The sequence below is a fragment of the Wolffia australiana genome, chromosome 20 (assembly GCF_029677425.1).
Source record: "Wolffia australiana isolate 7733 chromosome 20, ASM2967742v1".
Classification (NCBI taxonomy): domain Eukaryota; kingdom Viridiplantae; phylum Streptophyta; class Magnoliopsida; order Alismatales; family Araceae; genus Wolffia; species Wolffia australiana.
Window position 1 is genome coordinate 973,393 of NC_135854.1, and position 22,116 is coordinate 995,508.

Below are 22,116 nucleotides of genomic sequence, written 5' to 3' on the forward strand. Positions count from 1 at the left end.
GTACACCACTTGCACTGCCACAACTTTTGACTTCTCAAGATTTAAATAGTTGGTTTTCTATTATGTATTATCTTGATCTTCACATCGTATTTATTATAATTTAAATATGATATTTTTATATTGGTCCACATCACCCCTGCAAATAAAAAGATAAAAATGTGTCAACCAATGATTGGGCATTATGACATCACAATTTGTGATGCCATATTATTAAATCCAAAAATATCAGAGTTTAACTCTAACAATAGTTTTAATAATTTTAAGCTTGATAAAACATATAAATAATTATTTTTAATGCATAAACATACGTAATTTTCATAGAAGTAACCTAATGATTAGAGTTATCAGTGTGCCACTTCCTGCATATTCCCTCTTGACTAGTGCAACTGCCTACAATTTTTTTTGGTGGAGCACCAACCAAGGGTATATGGACTTATTTAAATCTCTTTTATGCTATAACGAATCCCTAATTCCAAAAATCGTAATACATTAATAAAAAAATAGTTTTAGCTACGTTTCCTTCATTTTAATGGATTATATTCCTCAAAAATAAAAATATACAATAAAAATTTGAAAACATTCAAAAAATATTATTCAACCAACATTTAGTCTCTTATTACCTGCTTTATGTGGACTCTACCTTTACTTATTGTGTACTGAGTGTTTAATAAGTATTGTTGCATAATCAGAACTGTAAAATGATATATTTTAACTCAATCTCTAATTTATTACTACTGTTTATGGTTTATCAATGCATTAACTTAATTCTAATTCCTTCACGTTCGATTTCTATGTCAATTTATTATCTCAAATATATCCCTTTGAAGATGATTCTTCTTTCACACATTTTTTTCTCTATCAAATCCTCACAAATTATTATATCATTTGATACAAATTTTCTCTTGAGTTTCAAATTTTCTAATTTATTCCCGATTGAAATGTCTCTTGTTTCCACTTTATTCTCTCAATTTTTTAGACAACTTGAAGTCTAAATTTCAGTATAAACTACTTATCTCAAATATCCAACTCTCTCTATCAGTATACTATAATACAAACTCTTCTGTGCTTTAAACTTCTAGTATGATCTCACAACCATAAAATGAAATGATGTATAATAATTAAATATCTAAAAAATTTATGCCACATTGTTATTTTTGATACCTTAAATCTGATGATATAAAATATATAACTCAAAACAAATTATTTATACCTTCATATTTTCAATATTATTTCATTCATTCCTTTTCCCCTTTAGATTATCTAATTCATTAGCAGATGTTTAAAAAATTTAATAATTACAATTTTCAGCATTGATCTCATGAATATATTTCATTGAAAACTAGTTTTAATTTCCTTGTTCCTCTTCTTTCGTTTCCGTCATCCTCAGCTAACAAAAGTTTCTAGAGGTTATTCTGAATGCATTAAATATCGTGTTCAAATTGGCAATGAAGTAAAGTCAAAAGTTAAATCAAAAAAAAAATAAAAAATCCATTAAAGGCCTTCATAATGTCGTCTCCAAATTTTTTGTATCTAGTTCATCCAAAATCAAATCCAAATTTTATTTGGAAAGAAATAAGGATAAAATTTCCTTCTATAGAAAAACTATCTGCCTTTTTTTCACGTGGTATTTTCTTAGGCTAGGTCTGTATTAAATAATTCTCATAAGGACATAGAAATAGATTGGGTGACGTTCTATTTATAATTGAATTTTCAGCCTATCATATCATGCCACATTCTGCAAGGACCAGTAACTGATTTTTTCTTGCTGTAAAGTTGCACTTTGGGAGGATTGTTAATTGTTGCATTAGTGCTAACTTTCTTGTTATGTAGAGTTATTTTCATTATTTTAAGCCTTTCTCTAATAGACATAACTATTTTCTATTTGTAATGGATTTTTCATATTCGATTCAAAAAGTGACTATTAATACCACATTTAGGGTGTTAGTCTATTTTATTCACACACAGCTAATACTATTTACATGATCTTCACCCTAGTTTATTTATAATAGCTATAAGAGAAAAATGGAATGAATAATTATATTTATTTTATGATGGGACGGGAAAAATGATATCAGGTAAAAATTAATATATGAGAGGAAAATGTAAAAATAAGAATATTAATTTTAAGTAAAGTTTATGATTTTAACAGAACCAAGAAAATGGTTCAAGGATTCAGGGATATTCCATATTATTATAAGTAGGAAGATGTCATTTATTTAAGACAGAAAGGTGAGTAAGATGGCAATTTATAATTAAATACCTCTATGGAAATAAACATTTCACAGACTTAAGGGCTTGGATTAGGGTTTGTCTTTTGAGAATTAAAGATAATAAATGAAGGAAAAATTGGTATAATAAATGCTAATTATATATTGAAATTAAATAATTTTGATTTCGTCATTGTTCTTGATCTCTTAGGTCTGTGTATTTCTCCCAGATCAGGAGGCTTCCTTTATTAAAAAAAATCCAGCAATCTCTAAATTATTCTGAAGAAAAAACTCCTATCAGGTGTATTGAGTTGGATCTTGGAGAATGCTTCGTCCTTCTGGACATCCTTTGCTAAAGCACATCCGAAATCAAGATGCAGAAGAAGAGGATATTTGTACATAGGACATGATTATTTAAGAAGAGGATATTTACTTATCTCTTCTTCTCTTAATAGTTGAAAGATTTTTTGGTTTGAACTTTGTGGTTCACCTTTTGGAGATAAGTTGAATGGATTGTGTATCAAGATAGGCCATTGGTCACTCATCTCTTATCATTTGAAACTCACATCCAAATTATCTCTCTTGTTCTACAAGGCCAATGTAATCCAAAACATATGAGCCTAGGAAATATTCATCCGTAGTAAAACTTCTAGAGTATTATGAAGTCAATCTGGTTTAGTAAAAATCTCCACACTGTAAAAATAATGGTTTTTATATGAAATGCGTGAACTTTCATAGTATTGTGTTCCTATCATGATAGATCCATGAGTTAAAGGCTAAATTTTTTATGAAGCACATGTAATTGTGGGAAAATTAATCATGTTATCAGTAACCATATTACAAAATCAGTAATTTTATCACAGTTTTCTTTAGATTAAGATTTATTAATACTTTTTAAATGTTATTAATTTGGGTTTAAAAATCCTATTATTTCTCAAACTAAAACAATATTAAATATACTAACGAAGAATCATAGAAATAACAAAATAAACAAAAGCTTTATGGCCTTTAAGACCCATGAGGCCCACTCAAGCAAAGATGAAAAGGTGAGGAGTCCGACACGCGAAGTCATACATAAAACCTACGATGAAACCCCAGAGAGAGAGAGAGGGGCATTCACAGATATTGCATGTAGGTTCAGAAAAAAATATTTATAGAGTCCATAGCAAAGGTTCCCCATTACAAATATTCACAATATACATTGAAAAAATGCCATCCAATTATTCAACTTACAATCAAAGGAAGAGAGAGAGATATAACATGGATATGACATCATGGGATTCCCACAGAAGAACTCACACCTCCATCTCCCCCACCACACACCAGCCCTCCTCATCTACATACTCCCAAGTCCCCCATACCTGATAGAAACCCATAACAACATCTCCATCTTCTTTTTCCTCTGCATTCCGCCCTTCCTTTTCTTCCTCTTCTTCATGTTCTTCATGTTCTTCATGTTCTTGATGTTCTTCATGTTCTTCATGTTCTTCATGTTCTTCATGATCTTCATGATCTTCATGTTCTTCTTGATCTTCATGATCTTCATGATCTTCATGTTCTTTCTGTTCTTGGTCTTTTTCAAAGTCGTAGTGGTTGTTGGGTTCCCATTGGTGGCAGAGAGGATAGATGGAGATGGGGGCGACTCGCCATGACTGCAGATGAGGATTGAGTACAACGTCTAAAGCGCGAGCTTTGTGGGCACCTTTGGTTTTGCCCTTTGATTTGGAGGAAACGCTAATCGGCTTAGAAGGCCGTTTGGGCTGCCGGAGATCGCTGTGGGGAACGGATATAGGCACTCGTTTCCCCTTCTCCTTTCTCATTTCAAGAAGATGAAAAGAAAAAGAAGAGGAAGAGTAAGAAGAACAGAAGAAGAGGGATAACAAGAGGAAAAAGCGCAAGAACAAGAAGAGAAACAAGAGAAGAAGATGGAGAACAAGAGGAAGAAGAGCAAGAACAGAAATAATAAGAGAAGAAGACTTGGAAGAAGAAGAACAAGAAGAGGAAGAGTAAGAAGAAGAGCACGAACAGCAAGAATAAGAGAACAAGACTAGGAAAAAGAACAGGAACAACAAGAATAAGAGAACAAGACCAGGAAGAAGAAAAACAAAAAAGAGAAAAAAACCAAGAAGAGAAGAAGAAAAATATAACAAAAACAAGGAGAAGAGAAGAATAGGGAGAACAAGGAGAAAAGAAGAAAAATAATAATAACAAGAAGAAGAGGGAAAACACGAAGAAGAAGAGAAGGAGAGGGAGAACAAGAAGAGAAAGAGCAAGAAGAGACTAAGAGAAAGAAAATTAAAAGAAAGAGAAGAAGAGGGAGAATAAGAAGAGAATAAGAGAAGGGATAAGAGGAAGAAGAGCAAGAACAACAAGAAGAAGAGACAAAGACCAGGAAGAAGAAGAATACCAACAAGAACAATAACAAGAAGAGAAGAAGAGCAAGAGCAAGAACAAGAGAAAGAAGAGCGAGAACAACAACAACAAGAGCAAGAACAACACCGAGAATAAGAACAAGAACAGCAATCAGAAGAAGAGCAAGAACAAGAGCAAGAATAAGATGATGATGACGAAGATGGTGAAAAAGAAGAAGAAGAAAAAGAGAAAGAAAAAGAATAAAATAGATGCGGGAGTATCTAAAGAACCCTGAATGGTGTGTTGGTCTGGCGAAATTATTTTTTAATTATTTTGTTTGGCCACTTGGCGTAATATTATTGCCCGATAATGGATAAATGTTGGCTTGAAAGGCAAGAAAAGAAGACCGTTTCGCCCGTTACGTTACGCGACAGCCCAGGGGTATTTCTGGAACTTCGCAGGTTGGAATTTTCCATGAATTATTTAAAATCAGAATTATTTAGGTTCAGGTGAATATATATCAACAAAGTATAAGATCTTTCAATATGTTTCTTCTTAGTAATCACAAATTGCAATATAAAAGGAAATGAATTATTTAGGTTATGATGGATATATGTCAATAAATTACAAGATCTTGTAATTAATATATGTTCATAGTGATCACAAATTAGAGCATTAATGTCTCACATCCAATAATTCATGATTTTTAAGTATTAATATTACAAATTTTTCTTTCATTAGATTCTAATCCAGTAATTAGTTTGGGGGCAACGGAAGAAACTAAAAGAACCTGCATCGTGATTATGATTTTTTTATTGGGGAAGCAGAATTCGAATAAACTTTGGAAGGAGATGAATTTTTTAAACAAGTATATTGAGAATTTTGATAAAGTTTGACCTTTTGAGAAAAGATATATTAAACAAACAAACAGTAAATAGGTAGACACGTAGCAAAAAATATATAAAGATAAAATATGATTCATGATTAAGACCGTTAAACATAAATAATGCGACGGGGTGGCATGGGTCGCCCCTCATAAAAAAATGTCAGAAATAATAAATTAAAGGTTTATGTTTTCCTTGTAATAATTTGAATAATACTTAAAAACGTTTCCAGGCAGATCATTCACTTCCTGTCTCCATCTCTCTCTCTTCCTCGCTCTCTTTGATTCTCTTTAAAGGCTCCTCACGCGGTTTCTCTCTCTCTCTCTCTCTCCCTCTCTATCTGTCTCCCTTTCTCTCTCCCCTTCTCTCTGTGTCCCTCTCTTTCTCTATCTATCTTTTTTCTCTCTCTCTCCCTATCTTTCTCTCATATTCTCTCTCTTTCACTATCTTTCTTTCTCTCTCCTTCTCTCTCTGTGCCTCTCTTTCTCTTTCTATCTCTCTCCCTTCTCTCTCTCTCTCTCTCGGTCTGTCTCTTTCTTTATCTATCTATCTGTCCCCTTCTTTCTTGGTCTCTCTCTCTTTCTCTATCTATGTCTCTATCTCTCTATCTCTCTGTGTCCGTCTCTCGTATTCTATCTCTCTCTCTCTATCTCTTTCTCTCTCCCGTTATCTCTCTTATTCTATTTCTTTCTTTCTCTATCTATCTAATCTATTTCTCTCTGCCCTTCTCTCTCTTATTCTATCTCTTTCTTCCTCTACCTATCTAATCTACTTCTCTCTGCCCTTCTCTCTCTTATTCTATCTCTTTCTTCCTCTATCTATCTAATCTATTTCTCTGTCCCCTTCTCTCTCCCTTTCTCTATCTATCTCTCTGTCTCTCTCTCTCTCTCATTCTATCTCTTTCTTTCTCTGTCTATCTAATCTATTTCTCTGTCCCCTTCTCTCTCCCTTTCTATATCTTTCTGTCTCTCTTTCTCTTTCTCTATATATCTCTCTGTTTCTCTCTCTTATACTATCTCTTTCTTTCTCTATCTATCTAATCTATTTCTTTCTCCCCTTCTCTATCTTTCTCTCCGACTCTCTTTCCTTTTCTCTATCTCTCTGTTTTTCTCCGTCTATCTCGCTCCCTCTCTCTATCTCTATCTATCTCTCTGTTTCTCTCTTTCTCTCTTGCTCCCTCTCTCTCTCTCTCCTTTTCTCTCTTTCTCTGTCTCTCTCGCTCACTCTCTCTATCTCTCTCTCCCCCCTTTTCTCTCTTTCTCTGTCTCTCTCGCTCTCTCTCTCTATCTCTCTCTCCCCCCTTTTCTCTCTTTCTCTGTCTCTCTCGCTCGCTCTCTCTATCTCTCTCTCTCTCCCCCTTTTCTCTCTTTCTCTGTCTCTCTCTGCCTCTCTCTCTCTCTCTCTCTCTCTCCCCTTTTTCTCTCTTTCTCTGTCTCTCTCTGCCTGCCTCTCTCTCTCGCTCTCTCTCTCCCTCTCTCTCTCTCTCTCTCTCGCTCGCTCTCTCTCTCTCTCTCTCTCTCCCCCCTTTTCTCTCTTTCTCTGTCTCTCTCGCTCGCTCTCTCTATCTCTCTCTCTCTCTCCCCCCTTTTCTCTCTTTCTCTGTCTCTCTCGCTCGCTCTCTCTCTCTCTCTCTCTCTCCCCCCTTTTCTCTCTCTCTCTCTCTCTCTCTCTCTCCCCCTCTCTCTCTCTCTCTCCTTCTCCCCTTTTCTCTCTTTCTCTGTCTCTCTGCCTGCCTCTCTCTATCTCTCTCTCTCTCCCCTTTCTCTCTTTCTCTGTCTCTCTGCCTGCCTCTCTATCTCTCTCTCTCCCCCCTTTTCTCTCTTTCTCTGTCTCTCTCGCTCGCTCTCTCTATCTCTCTCTCTCTCCCCCCCTTTCTCTCTCTCTCTCTCTCTCTCTCTCTCTCTCTCTCTCTCTCTCTCTCTCTCCCCCTTTCTCTCTCTCTCTCTCTCTCTCGCTCGCTCTCTCTCTCTCTCTCTCTCTCCCCCCTTTTCTCTCTTTCTCTGTCTCTCTCGCTCGCTCTCTCTCTCTCTCTTCCGTTTTCTCTCTTTCTCTGTCTCTCTCTCCATTCCTATCTCCCCTAATCTCTCTCTCTTTCTTATCTATCTCTTTCTCTCTCTCGTAAAAGACACCAGCACAAGGAGAAGAAAAACATAACCAGAGAAAGACCCTAAATTCATACATTCAGACGTTCATACAATACTGAAAGTTGTTGAGAGAGAGACAGCACACCAACGCTTCATTACCTTTCTGACCCGAAAATTCTCTCTCTAACTCCTTTCTCTCTTTCTCTAATTCCTTTCTCTCTCTCTCTCCCTCTCTCCCTCTCTCCTCTCTCCTCTCTCGCTCTCTCTCTAACTCTTTTCTGTCTCTCCTTCCCTCCCTCTCCCTCTCTCCCTCTCTCCCTCTCTCCCTCTCTCCCTCTCTCCCTCTCTCCCTCTCTCCCTCTCTCTAAGTCTCTCTCCCTCTCTCTTTATTTCTCTCTCTAAGTCTCTCTCCCTCTCTATCTAACTCTCTATCGCTCTCTTTCTCTCTCTCCCTGTCTACCTTTCTCTCTAACTCTCTCTCTCTAACTCGTTTCTCTCTTTCTTTCTTTCGTTCTCTCCCTAACTCCTTTCTCTCTTTCTATCCCTCTCTCTCTCTCTCCTTCCTCTCTTTCTTTCCCTCTATCTCTCTCGAACCCCTTTCTCTCTTTCTTTCTCTAACTCCTTTCTCTCTTTCTTTCACTCTGGCTCTCTAACTCCTTTCTCTCTTTCTTTCCCTCTATCTCTCTCTAACTCTTTTCTCTCTTTCTTTCCCGCTATCTCTCTCTAACTCCTTTCTCTCTTTCTTTCCCGCTATCTCTCTCTAACTCCTTTCTCTCTTTCTTTCCCTCTGTCTCTCTTTAACTCCTTTCTCTCTTGCTTTCCCTCTATCTCTCTCTAACTCCTTTCTCTCTTTCTTTCCCTCTATCTCGCTCTAACTCCTTTCTCTCTTTCTTTCCCTCTATCTCGCTCTAACTCCTTTCTCTCTTCCCCCATATCTCTCTCCATCTCCTTTCTCTCTTTCTTTCCCTCTATCTCTCTATTTCTCTCTCTCTCCCTCTCTCCTCTAGCTTTCTCTCTCTAACTCTCTCTCTCCCTCTTTCCTTTTGCTCTCTCTCTCTCCGGTCTAACTCTATCTCTCTGTCTATCGCTCCCTTTATCTCTCTCTCTCTCTCTTTCTCTCTAAGTCTGACTCTCTCTCCTTTCTCTGTCTCTCTACCTCTGACTTTCTCTCACTCTCTCTCTATAACTCTGGCTCTTTCTCTCTGACTCTTTCTCTCTGACTCTCTCTCCTTTCGCTGTCTCTCTACCTCTGACTCTCTCTCACTCTCTCTCTCTAACTCTGGCTCTTTCTCTCTCTGAGTCTCTGTGGGCTTCCACGGGTTTTGAAGGGAGAGTTTGGTGGCCAGCGGGGCTGCCACTTGCCAGTTGCCAAAGCCGCCGCCGCCGCCGCCTCCTCCATACACCTACAAAACTCCCACCCCAGCGAAGAGAGTCAAAGCCGCTCAATCCCAGATAGCCCAATTCGCTTATCCGTCTCTACTTCTCTCTCTACTTCTCTCTCTACTTCTCTCTCTCTCTCTAACTTTCTCTCTCTATCGCCGTGGATGAACAAGAGAGAAGACGCGACGAGCCCAAATTCTCGGCAGAGAGTTACAAACCTCGACGTCTCTCCATCTTCCCTGGATTTCTTCTTCTCTCGTTCTTCTCTCTTTCTTCTTCTTCTTGCTTGCTTGCCATGTTTCAGAGCGCCTTCGATCGCTCCGCCTCCGTCAGAGAGTCTCTTCTTGCTCTCGAGGCGGACGTACAGCACGCCAACTCTCTGTAATTTCTCTCTCTCTCTAGCTCTCTCTCTCTCTAGCTTTGGCTATCTCTCTCTCTCTAAGCTTTGGGATTTCATCCGGCGAGGATTTTGGGATTGCGGAGCAAGTCTCTGTTCTCTCTCTTTCTCTGTTTTTCTCTCTCTATCTCTAGCTATCTCTCTCTAAGGCCTAAGCTTTGGGATTTCATCTGGGCTTTGAATGGATTTTGACGAGGATTTTGGGTTTGCGGGGCAATTCTGTGTTCTCTCTCTATCTCCAACTATCTCTCTCTCTCTAAGCTTTGGAATTTCTTCTGGGCTTTGAAGGGATTCTGACGAGGATTTTGGGTTTGCGGGGAAACTCTGTGTTCTCTCTATCTCTCTAAGCTTTGGGATTTCATATGGGCTTTGAAGGGATTCTGACGAGGATTTTGGGTTTGCGGGGGCGATTCTGTGTTCTCTCTCTCTCTCTCTCTCTCTCTCTCTCTCTGTTTTTCTCTCTCTATCGCTAACTATCTCTCTCTCTCTCTCTAAACATGCGAATTCATCAGGGTTTTGAAGATATTTTGACAAGAATTTTTTAGGGTTTGCTGGGCAGCTCTCTATTATCTCTATCTAGAGCACTCTCTCTCTAAGCATGCGATTTCATCTGGGTTTTGAAGGGATTTTTTGCAATTCTATGCAATCTCCATCTCCCTCAATCTCCTGAGCTCTCTCTCTCTCTCTAAGCATTGCGAGTTCATCTGGATTTTTGGTGTTTGTTGAGCAACTCTCTGTAATCTCCATCTCTCTCTACCCCTCTTATCTCTTGAGCTCTCTCTCTTTTTAAGCACTGTGATTTCATCTGGGTTTTGAAGGGATTTTGACGAGGATTTTTTGGGGGTTGTGGAGCAACTCTCTTCAATCTCCATCTCTCTCTACCTCTCTCTCTCTCTAAGCATTGCAATTTCATCTGGATTTTTGGGGGTTTGTTAGGCAACTCTCTGCAATCTCCATCTCTCTCTAGAGCTCTCTCTATTTCTCTCTCTAAGCATTGCGATTTGATCTGGGTTTTGAAGGGATTTTCGGTGGTTTTTTGGGCAATTCTCTGCAATCTCCATCTTTCTCTACCTCTCTCTCTCTAGAGCTCTCCCTAAGCATTGCGATTTGATCTGGGTTTTGAAGGGATTTTCGGTGGTTTGTTGGGCAACTCTCTGCAATCTCCATCTCTCTCTACCTCTCTCTCTCTCTAGAGCTCTCTCTATTTCTCTCTCTAAGCATTGCGATTTGATCTGGGTTTTGAAGGGATTTTCGGTGGTTTGTTGGGCAACTCTCTGCAATCTCCATCTCTCTCTGCCTCTCTCTCTCTAGAGCTCTCCCTATTTCTCTCTCTAAGCATTGCGATTTGATCTGGGTTTTGAAGGGATTTTCAGTGGTTTTTTGGGCAACTCTCTGCAACCTCCATCTCTCTTTACCACTCTCTCTCTCTAAGCATTGCAATTTCATCTGGATTTTTGGTGGTTTGTTGGGCAACTCTCTGCAATCTCCATCTCTCTCTACCTCTCTCTCTCTAGAGCTCTCCCTATTTCTCTCTCTAAGAATTGAGATTTGATCTGGCGTTTGCAGGGCAGCAGCGGTGCACAAAACTCATGGGGGAGCGTGGCTGCAGATGAGAGTGGGCTTCACTCCCTTGGCGACGGTTTATTTGTTCTTGCTGGACTGGCTGGACTGCGCCTGTTCTTACTCTCTCCTTAGCTATCTCGGCCTTCTCCATGTTCTTGTTGCAAAGGTATTATTATTTTTTTCTCTTCTTGTTATTGTTTCTTTTGTCTCTGTTCTTGTGTTGTTTCCTTGTTCTTCTGGAATTCGGTCTGGGTTTTTGCTTGTTTGCTTGTTTGTTGGTGATGATTCTACTACTGGGCGTTGTAGAATCGATGTTTTGGGTGATTTGATTTTTTCATTCATCTCTGTTTTTGTGCTGTTTCTTTGTTCTTCTGGGATTCGGTCCGGGTTTTTGCTTTTTTGTTGGTGATGATTCTGCTTCTGGGCGTTTTAGCATTGATTTTGTGGTGACTCTTTTTTCCTTCTTATTATTGTTTCATTCGCCTCTTTTCTTGTGTTTCTTTGTTCTTCTCGAATTTGATCTGGATTTTTGCTTGTTTGTTGGCGTTGATTCTGCTTCTGGGCGTTTTAGCATTGATTTTTTGGTGATTTGTTTTTCAAAAAAATCTTGGGGTGATTTATTTTTTTCTTATTGTTTCTTTTGTCTCTGTTCTTGTGTTATTTCTTTGTTCTTCTGGAATTCAATCTGTGTTTTTGCTTGTTTGCTTGTATATCGGTGATGATTCTGCTTATGGGCCTTTAAGAATTGATCTTGTGGTGATTTGTCTTTTTCAGAAAAAAACCTGTGGTGATTTTGTTCTCGTAATTGTTTCTTTTGTCTTTGCGCTTGTGTTCTTTCCTTGTTCTTCTGGAATTCGATCTGGGTTTTTTCTTGTTTGCTTGTTTGTTGGTGATGATTCTGCTTATGGGCGTTTAAAAACCGATCTGGTGGTGATTTTTTTTTTTCAAAAAAAACACCTGTGGTGATTTTTTTCTTGCTATTGAATCTTTTTTCTCTGTTCTTGTGTTCTTTCCTTGTTCGTATGGAATTCGATCTGGATTTTTGCTTGTTTGGTGGTGATGATTCTGCTTATGGGTGTTTAAAAAGTGATCTGGTGGTGATCTTTTTTTTTCAAAAATCAAAAATGTTGATTTTTCATTTTATCATCTCTTGCCAATTCATCTCTTGAACTTGGATCCGTGGGTCTTTATCTCGCTGTTCGTCTGTCTCTCTCTCTCTATATATATTTCCGTCTCTTCTGTTTCTCTCTCAACATTTTCTTTTTTCTTGAAATAATTTTAACATCATCTGCTTTATTAAGGTCTATATTGATGGGAAGACGAAGGTCTCATCTTATGAGCGTCAGGCCACTCTTCAAGAATTCTACGGTTTAATCTCTCTCTCTCTCTCTCTCTCTTATCCTCTCCCTTATCTCTCTCTCTGTCTCTCTCTTCCTCTTACCTTCTCACTCTCTCTTGAAGTCTCTCTCTCTGCCTGTCTCTCTATCACTCTACTTCTCTCTCCCACTTATCCTCTCTCTCCCTCTTAATCCCTCTCACACTCCTTACACTCTCTCTCTCTCTCTCTCCCTCTCCCTCTTAACCCCTCTCACACTCTTACCCTCTGTCTCTCTCCCTCTTAACCCCTCTCTCTCTAAGTTTCTCTATCTTACCCCTCACTCTATCTCTAAGTCTCTCTCCCTCTTAGTCCTCTCTCTCTAAGTTTCTCTATCTTACCCCTCACTCTATCTCTAAGTCTCTCTCCCTCTTAACCCCTCTCTCTCTAAGTCTCTCTATGTCTTACCCCTCAATCTCTGTCTCTCTCCCTCTTAACCCTTCTCTCTCTAAGTCTCTCTCTGTCTTACCCCTCACTCTATCTCTGAGTCTCTCCCCCTCTTAACCCCTCTCTCTCTAATTCTCTATCTGTCTTACCCCTCAATCTCTGTCTCTCTCCCTCTTAACCCCTCTCCAAGTCTCTCTTTGTCTTTCCTCTCACTCTATCTCTAAGTCTATCTCCATCTTACCCCTCTCTCTCTAAGTGTATCTCCCTCTTACCCCTCACTCTATCTCTAAGTGTATCTCCCTCTTAACCCCTCACTCAATCTCCAAGTATATCTCCCTCTTAACCCCTCTCTCTCTCTCACTACCTATCTTAACCCGTCTCTCTCTCTCACTCTATCGCTGTCTCTCCCTCTGCCCCCTCTCTCTCTCTCTCACCACCCCTCTCTCTGTCTATCTCTCTCTCCTTGCGTATCTTGTGTTGTCTCATAGTTATGGAAATGGGATGCAGGCACTCTCTACCCATCACTGCAGCAGCTGGAGAGCAACAGCTCACCAGATTCAGATGAACCCAACGATTGGGACCAGAAACCGTGGCGACGAGCTCCGACAACCGACAAAGAGCTAGAGAGAGAAAATGAATGTGGCATCTGCATGGAGCACTGCACCAAGATGGTGCTTCCAACCTGCAACCATGCCATGTGCATCAACTGCTACCATGACTGGTACTTAATCACATATAAATAGTCGTCAGTCTAGGGAATGCCAGCCGTCATCCATTACATCACGGTGACAGATGACGTGACGGTGACGGTGACAAAATTAGGGGCCAGTGATGGTGACATGACGGTGATGGAGGGCCTCGGACGAGTGATGTGATGGGACAGCCGTCACGGATGATGGCCATGACGGATTTTTAAAAATGACCCATAAAAGCTTAAAAATCGTTAGATTTAAGCTTTTTGATGGCTGTGTCGCTAACTCGATTTCTTGGCATTTTGCAGAAAAGCTCCTGCATTAATTCGCGCGCACAAGAGGATGCCTTCCAAAGATAATTGGAGATATGCCCCTCCAATTCTCGCTCCTCCGCATGGTTGTTTTTCCCATCACATGTGACGGTGACTAGGATGTGACGGGACGAAACTTTTGTCACGCCACCGTCATCCATCCCGTCACATTCGGGGCGCCACATCCCGCACGTGCCGTTCCCTACTCGTCACGAATCAACCGCCAACCACTGTGCCCAAAGCTATAGCTGATTACAAGTACACAGCTCAACTTAGGTAGCAGTGTTCGTCTGTCCTGAGTTTGGTATCTGATATCAGTCCTTAACGTCATCTCTACATCGGATGACGATATTGAATATCAATGCCTAGCACTGTGCCGAAAGCTATATCTGATAACAATGACACTACTTAACTTAGGCAGTAGTGTTCACTCGTCCCAAGTTTGATATCAAGACACATGCTGAATACCAGTCTTTATCGATATCCAAATATCAGATGACAATATTGAATACCAGTTTCTACAGTACCGATATCCAATCCTGTTATGCCTAGCACTGAATTTGATAACAAGGACACTACATTTACCTGAACCATATTCATTAGTTGCTTCGATCAAAGTTTCCTTATTAAAGTCTGACAGCGGCTTTGATGCTCGTATGAGCAAAGAGTTGAATGTGTGTGGTGTGCAGGAACATGCGATCGCAGTCGTGTCCATTCTGCAGAGGGAGCTTGAGGCGGGTCTCGTCGCGGGATCTTTGGGTTCTAACTGGAGATGGCGACGTGCTTGATGCTGAGATCGTCGTCGAGGATGATCTCCGCCGCCTTCATTGGTACATCAATAGTCTGCCTCTCTCCATTCCTGATACACTCTTTTTTGTCTACTATGACTTTCTTCTTTAATCTTTGGCGCTCTCGCCGCCCATGCCGACCATCTCATTGAGATCGAGTCTGGTAAGAGAAGCTTTTGATTGTTGTATCCCCATCACTTCAAACTGCACTCTCAAAAGAGTTGATATTGATATCATCTTTGATGGTACACCATGTTGAAATAATTTGCACAGAATCAGACATGATTTACAGTTGACATGAGGATTTAACTGAAAGGACTGGACAACTCAACTGCTAAAGATGAAGATAACAAGATAAACCAATCTGGGAGTTATTTGGGTCTTATAACGAAAATCATTGTCATATTTGTTCATCTATTTCTAGCCACATAAGATTATTCACATGTTCTATTTTTCAATAAAAGTTACCAGTCTCTGAAAGATAAACGCTAAAACAACATAATCACAATGTGACTTCTTGAGAGAATGGAGCAATATATGTTATTAGCACGTTTTCATTCACACATGGCATCATTTGCATATTTTTTATAGCTCTTTTGCTAAAAAAAGTTGGGAAAATAATTGATCAACGAATGCAAAAATAGCTCAAAAAATCTAATCATAATGTTACTTCTTGTGACAATGGACCCCTCGCCTTCAAAGTTTTTTGCAATAAGACGTGGGAAAATATGAATATTCCATGGCAAAATGAGAACTGTAATCTAACATTCAGAGGTTCTGCAACCTAACGATATGACTGACTTTATTTACACAAGCATAACCTCTGGTAAATATATGAGCAGCACTACTGATTGCATTTTTTAAAAAAAATGTACTACCAGTTGCATTATAAGATTTTCTAGTATGACGCATCTATGAATATTCAAACGCAGATGACCTCATTTTACAAGAAGTTATATATAAAGTCAATGCATAGAGTTTCGTTTTATTCATTATTTCGATATGTGCTTCTTCATGTCGTCCTAAAAACTAATCACCCAACTAGTCATCCCAAAAAAAATCTAATCAACCTAGAATAAAAATGGAAATCAAAATTTTCAACAGTGGAAAATTATATGATCGTTAAAGCTTAATAAAAATATGATTAATTTATCAAGTAACAGAACATCTTTTCTCACAATTGTAGAGTTAATCAATGGATGAACAAACGATTAGGCTAAACCGACTCGTACCATAACTTGATCTTTTAGAACTTGATCTCAAGATTTTGCATTCCAAGCGTTTAGACCACCAGAGCCCAAGCCACTAAATCAAAGCGATAAAACACAACAAGAAGAAATTCATTCTGAATAAACTTAACTCCACTCCAGATGAAAATCAACCTTCTCTTCGCCGGATCCTTTGGCCAGGTTGCAGATGTGTTTACTAAGGGACTCCCTCAGACAATATCTACACCCAGTTTGCAAGGTTGAACAGTGCCCTGTTATTTTATTTCTATATCTTGTATAACTGGTATGTGCAGTATGTGACGAGTTCCATACCGGAGTTTTCCTTCAACACTTAAATGGGCCAGCTAGGAGTTATTTAATAATGGACCATACAATGTTGTAATTGGGATTTGAACCAATCTATGATGGAGAACAGATGCGTTTTTTTTGTTCTAACCTTAACCAGTATCTGCCAACAACTGGGTAGGCTCTGCATCCAGAGAGCATAAAAGAGCATATAATTGTAAAATTTATTACATTAACGGATATGATGACTAGTTTATCAAAGGATATTGTAAATCTTGAGAGAGATGAGGAAATGATGAGATGAAGAGGAGGATGGACAGAGAGGAACACCAGAAAATAGGGCACAAAAAGGTTGAAGTTTCCATTACTAATCCTTTGCCCTTTTATACAAATATGCACTGAGGAGAGAGAGAGAGAGAGAGAGAGAGAGAGAGAGAGAGAAGCAGTTCCTCCAATGGTCATATTTTTGAAAAATATGACCGTTGGGACCTGTCACATCCAGCTGCTTTTTTTTGCAGCTGGATGTCCAACGGCTAGTTTTTCTAGCCGTTGGAGTCTGGGCCTGATGTAAATCAGGCCCAGTATATATTAGGTCCTTAATGGACCTAATATGTGGCCCTAATGGGCCCCTCACTATTGGGCCCTTAGTGGGCTCTTTAATGGGCCCTTAACGGGCCCTTATTTAGATTGATTTTAGTTAGGTTTTTTATTCATTTCCCTAGGGTTATTCTATTACATGTACACGGCCTTTGGCCCATAAGTCAGTCCAATCTGCCCTAAATGGGTCTTGATGATCTAACAGACATATCATCTACAAAATAGAGGCAACAATGATATCAAGGTCATTCAATCTAAAATGGCATGCTCACCCAACAACTTAGGAAGAATATTTTCTTTTCTTGGGAAATGTACAAACTGTTTGAAAGTTAGTTTCCCATATATGAGGCAGACTGGTCATTTGTGAAAGAATGGGATTTGGGTTTGCCCCCCTCATTGTGTTCCAAGGTAATAAAACTTCTCCCCAGCCGTCCGGTGTTTATCTTATCTACCCATTCATAAGAAGGTCATCAAAAAGCATATTATTCAAGTCATTTAACCCTCTCCCATCAAACATCCAACCATTATACAATAATAATATGATGATGATGATGATGATAATCGTATGATGTGGAGGGGAACAAATACAAGTACATTCAAGGGCATATTCACGAGGCTGGAGAAATAAATTTATTTCCTGCCAATCGAATATTCAATTATTTAGGGTGCAAGTCTCCAGTTGGCAAATATCGTTTACCCCTCTTTGTAGATGAATCAGAGGAAGGGCTTTTGGAGCTGGAGATTCTTGATGTTGATGATCTGGAGGGCGGGGTTGAGGCCCTTGGGGCAGGCGACCGAGCAGTTGTTGATCGTGTGGCAGCGGTACAGCTTGTACTCATCGCACACCGCCTCCAATCTCTCCTTTGTGTATTGATCCCTGCTGTCCGCAATCCACCTGTTCATTTATTTATTTTTTTAACAAAAAGCATCCTCATCAGGCCACCATAGACATAATCATCATCACTAAAGCATCAAGATAATATTCATTTCTTGATGACGGCCATAATCATCATCATCATCATCCAACCATAAGCACTGCATACAATCATCATCGAACATAATCTTCATTACTTGAGGATGGCATAATCATCATCAGCGAACATAATCTGCATCACTTGATGATGGGATAATCATCATCATCGAACATAAGCTGCATCTCTTGATGGTGGCATAATCATCATCATCGAACACAATCATCACCATATTTTTCAATACTTAATAATAGACACAATCATCATCATCCCCAAATCACAAGTATCATGATCTCCACACCAAATCCCAGACAAGTACGGTTTTTTTTAACGAAAGACCCAGACAAGCACTTGGCACAAATTTTATCAAAAACCCAATTGCATCCAAAGACCCAAAAGATTGATTTTTTTTTTAAAAGAAAGAAAGAGGGAGAGAGAGAGAGAGAATGACCCTCAAGTCCATCACAACTAAAGCATCAAGATAATATTCATTAATAGATTATGGACATAGTTATCATCATCATCGTCCAATCATGAGCATCATAATAATCATGATCGAACATAATCTTCATTACCTGATGATGGGCATAATCATCATCATCGAACACAATCATCACCATAATCTTCATTACTTAATAATGGACATAGTCATCATCATCCCCAAATCACAAGTATCATGATCTCCACACCAAATCCCAGACAAGTACGGTTTTTTTTAACGAAAGACCCAGACAAGCACTTGGCACAAATTTTATCAAAAACCCAATTGCATCCAAAGACCCAAAAGATTGATTTTTTTTTTCAAAAGAAAGAAAGAGGGAGAGAGAGAGAGAGAATGACCCTCAAGTCCATCACAACTAAGGCATCAAGATAATATTCATTAATAGATTATGGACATAGTCATCATCATCATCGTCCAATCATAAGCATCATAATAATCATGATCGAACATAATCTTCATTACTTGATGATGGGCATAATCATCATCATCGAACACAATCATCACCATAATCTTCATTACTTAATAATGGACATAGTCATCATCATCCCCAAATCACAAGTATCATGATCTCCACACCAAATCCCAGACAAGTACTTTATTTTTATTTGGAAAGAATCCGAGACAAGTACTTGGCACAAATTTTATCAAAAACCCAATTGCATCCAAAAACCCAAAAGATTGATTTTTTTTTTTAAAGAAAGAAAGAGGGAGAGAGAGAGAGAATGACCCTAAAGTCCTGCAAGAACGTGAATGAACATTGCTGGGGAACAAAAAGAAAAGAAAAGAAAAAAGAGTACCCAAGAAAAAAAAAATCAAGAGAATTTTAGAGAAGAAGAATATATTTATATAGATATATATATATATATATATCAGAAAACACGATGAAACAAAAGGAAGGAAAATTAAGAAAAATAAAAAGGTGAATCAGAGCGAGAAATAGGAAATGGGAACCTGTGGGCGTGGAGGAGGGCGGCGGGGCCGAGGTAGAGCTCGGGGTTCCACCAGTAGCTGGGGCAGGAGGTGCTGCAGCACGCGCAGAGGATGCACTCGTACATGCCGTCGAGCTTGAGGCGGTCGGCCTTGCTCTGCCGGTTCTCCCCGCCGTCGGCGGGGGCGCCGTCCTTGCGCTTCAGCCACGGCTCCACGCTCTTGTACTGCGCGTAGAAGTTGGTCATGTCCACCACCAAGTCCTTCATCACGAACATGTGCGGCAGCGGCGTGATCATCGTGGCCTCATCTCCGCCGCCCGCGCCGATCTTGGTGAGGCAGGCGAGCCCGTTGTCGCCGTCGATGTTCATGGCGCAGGACCCGCAGATGCCCTCGCGGCACGATCGACGGAAGGTCAGCGTCGGATCGACCTCGTTCTTGATCTTGAGCAGCGCGTCGAGCACCATCGGCCCGCACTCGTTCAGGTCGATCTCGAACTCCTGCAGCCGCGGCTTCTCCTCGCCCTTGTCCGGGCTCCACCGGTAGATCTGGAACTTCTTCAGATTCTTCTTCTTCTCCGTCGATTCCGATCTCGATTCCGACGCCGACGATCTCTCCTGAAGGAAGGAGTGGCCGGGCGGCGCCGCCGCCTCCTTGCTCCCCGCCGCCGCCCACGCCGCCGCCGAGCCCCGCCGGAGAAGCCTCCTCGCCGCCATCGCCATCGCCCTTCTTCCTCGCGAATTTGGGGACTCCCACCAACGCCCCGGCTCTATTTATAGGCTTTTCTTTTTCTCGCTGCGAAATATTTACACGTATTTTTCTACCGATTTTCTACTGTACGGGCGGGGTATTTACACGCCCTCTCCTCTTCTTTTGTAAATGTCTTGTTCCGAATAGCGGGTATTATCGTAAACCTTTTGCTTTTAGGGTCTTTTATATAATATTCTCTTACTGGAATAACCCTTATTTATACTGTTTAGGGGCTTCTCTGAAACCTTATCATTTCTCTAATTTTTTTCTACAAGTCTTGTGTTTTGAATAGCTGGTGTTAATGCAAATCTTGTACTATTAGCGGTTCTATAGTATAGTTTTTAACGGCGTCTCTGTAATTGGATAGCACACATTTGTACGCTTTTTAAAGTATTTAGCGTCTTTCTTAAACAGTAATCTTTCACTGATTTCCTCTCCTTTTTTTGTAAAATTCTTGTTCTGAATAGCTGGTATCAATCCAAATCTTGGCATTTTTAAGAGCTTTTCAATAATAATCTCTAAGTGCTCCTCCGTAATTGGATAACGCAGATTTGTACGAGTTTTAAAGTATTTAGGATATTTTATAAAGAAATATCTTATCCGTAATTGGATAAAGTATTTAGGGACTTTCTCTTAAAAAAAATATCTTTTACTCCTGTCCTCTCTATAAAAAGTCATTTTTAAGACACTAGTATTTATACAAATCTTGTATTATTACGGATTTCGGGTAATAATCTCTGACTGCTTCTCTGTAATTGGATAACGCACATCTGTACGATTTTTAAAAGTATTTCGGGTATTTTCTTACAAACTATCTTTGACTGCTTCCCTCTCTTTTCCTAAAAGTCTCTTTTGAACAGCTGGTACGTATACAAATCTTGTACTATAAGGGCTTTTATATAATAATAATAATCCTCAACTGCTTCTCTGTAATCGGTGGCGTCGGGCAGTAACAGTATGGGGCCGCAGTTCGCCACGTGGCCTTATCTCACACGTTCGATTTTCAAAAAAGTGAGTCGTTGGTGTATCCATCTTGGATAACACATATCGTCTAAATATCTCTCCAGTAGATAAACTGTGAAGAACTTTAATCAATAATTCCAATAAACGAGATTTTTCAGCAGAGGAAATACAAACTATAATCTCATTATTATATATATGAGCAATTAATTTCAAATAAAACAGAGTCATAACCACTTAATATTATTTTACCAAGACACTAAATCTCAGTTTTATGGAGGGGTACCTAAATCTGAGAGTAAAATAATTTCAAGTAAAATACAAGAGCATTTAATTTTCAATAATTCAGGGGGTCAAAATCACTTTAATACTTAACCACAAGAAGTGCACACCAAATCTCATTTGTCTAGAGAGGACTCTAAATCTAAGAAATCTAAGAAATATGTGTTTAACTGTATATCATCACAGAATCATAATCTCTTAATATTTTACCACAGCAAAGTACACCATAAATCTATGTTCATGGAGGGGACTCTAATCAGATATATTAATATAATTTCAAATAAACTACATGTGCATTTAATTTGATATAATAAAGACAGCCGCTATCGCTGTGTACTGCATGACAAAATACATCTACATTGAATATTCAAATTCCACGCAATAAAAAAGGGAGGTTATACTCTTGAGTTTAGAAGATCATGATATTATATTTTCCAGGAATCTGATATCTGAAATAAAATTTCCGTGTATTTACTTGAAATTGCATTATTATATCAAATTTAGTGTCCCCTCCATGAATCTAAGATGCCACTGCTTAATTAAAGATAAGAAAAAATAGGAAAAATAAATAAATTACCAAACTTCTCATTTGAAATTTCAATTAATAAATCATCTTTCTACCATTAAATGACTTTCTCGTATTGGTCATTTCATTAATATACTTGACGAGTTCTACTTGAATTTTATACCTAAAAGTCTCATTTTGGACATAATTGAATTTTATAAAATAATAATCCTTAACAGCTTCTCTGTAATTGGTGGCATCAGTCAGTAACAGTATGGGGCCCGCATTTCGCCACGTGGCTTTATGTCAGACGTTCAATTTTCAAAAAAGTGAATTGTTGTTGTGTCCACCTTGGATAACACATATCGTCTAAATATCTCCTCCAATAGATAAATTGTTAAGAACTTTAATTAATAATTCCAATAAACGAGATTTTACAGCTGAAGAAATACATACTACAATCTCATTATTATATAGCAGCAATTAATTTCAGATAAAACAGAGTCATAACCACTTAATATTTTACCAATACACTAAATCTTAGTTTTATGGAGGGGAATCTAAATCTGAGACTAAGATACTTTCAATTATATACATGCGCATTGAATTTGAAATAATTCATAAAGTCATAATCAATTTATATTTAACCACAACAAGTGCACTTTAAATCTTAGTTTTCTAGATACGA

At 39.0% G+C, this 22,116-nt stretch overlaps 2 protein-coding genes across 3 annotated transcripts; one reads left to right on the forward strand and one right to left on the reverse strand.

Moving 5' to 3' along the window:
- Positions 1-7,977: 7,977 nt before the first annotated feature.
- LOC144716103 (E3 ubiquitin-protein ligase AIRP2-like) lies at positions 7,978-14,668 on the forward strand. 2 transcript variants are annotated; one of them, XM_078591149.1, is made up of 5 exons: positions 7,978-9,288; positions 10,871-11,033; positions 12,169-12,235; positions 13,137-13,350; positions 14,322-14,668. In XM_078591149.1, exons 1-5 carry the CDS (start codon positions 9,203-9,205, stop codon positions 14,530-14,532), a joined length of 741 nt encoding a protein of 246 aa, XP_078447275.1. In that variant the 5' UTR covers positions 7,978-9,202; the 3' UTR covers positions 14,533-14,668. The 2 variants fall into 2 exon arrangements, with proteins under 2 accessions (XP_078447275.1, XP_078447276.1); XM_078591150.1 differs by lacking the exon at positions 7,978-9,288 and adding an exon at positions 9,573-10,040.
- A 2,387-nt stretch (positions 14,669-17,055) lies between these two features.
- LOC144716102 (succinate dehydrogenase [ubiquinone] iron-sulfur subunit 1, mitochondrial-like) lies at positions 17,056-19,682 on the reverse strand. Its single transcript, XM_078591148.1, has 2 exons — positions 18,956-19,682; positions 17,056-17,426 (listed from the first exon to the last, which is right to left on the reverse strand). Exons 1-2 carry the CDS (start codon positions 19,651-19,653, stop codon positions 17,246-17,248), a joined length of 879 nt encoding a protein of 292 aa, XP_078447274.1. The 5' UTR covers positions 19,654-19,682; the 3' UTR covers positions 17,056-17,245.
- Between the last annotated feature and the right edge of the window lie 2,434 nt (positions 19,683-22,116).

Bases quoted from the DNA above. Each gene is read 5' to 3' on its own strand.
- LOC144716102 (XM_078591148.1), bottom strand. From the start codon at position 19,653: ATGGCGATGGCGGCGAGGAGGCTTCTCCGGCGGGGCTCGGCGGCGGCG. The intron at 17,427-18,955 runs GTTCCCATTTCC...ATAAATGAACAG, and splicing joins GCCCTCCTCCACGCCCACAG to GTGGATTGCGGACAGCAGGG.
- LOC144716103 (XM_078591149.1), top strand. From the start codon at position 9,203: ATGTTTCAGAGCGCCTTCGATCGCTCCGCCTCCGTCAGAGAGTCTCTT. The intron at 9,289-10,870 runs GTAATTTCTCTC...TGGCGTTTGCAG, and splicing joins GTACAGCACGCCAACTCTCT to GGCAGCAGCGGTGCACAAAA. The intron at 13,351-14,321 runs GTACTTAATCAC...TGTGGTGTGCAG, and splicing joins ATCAACTGCTACCATGACTG to GAACATGCGATCGCAGTCGT.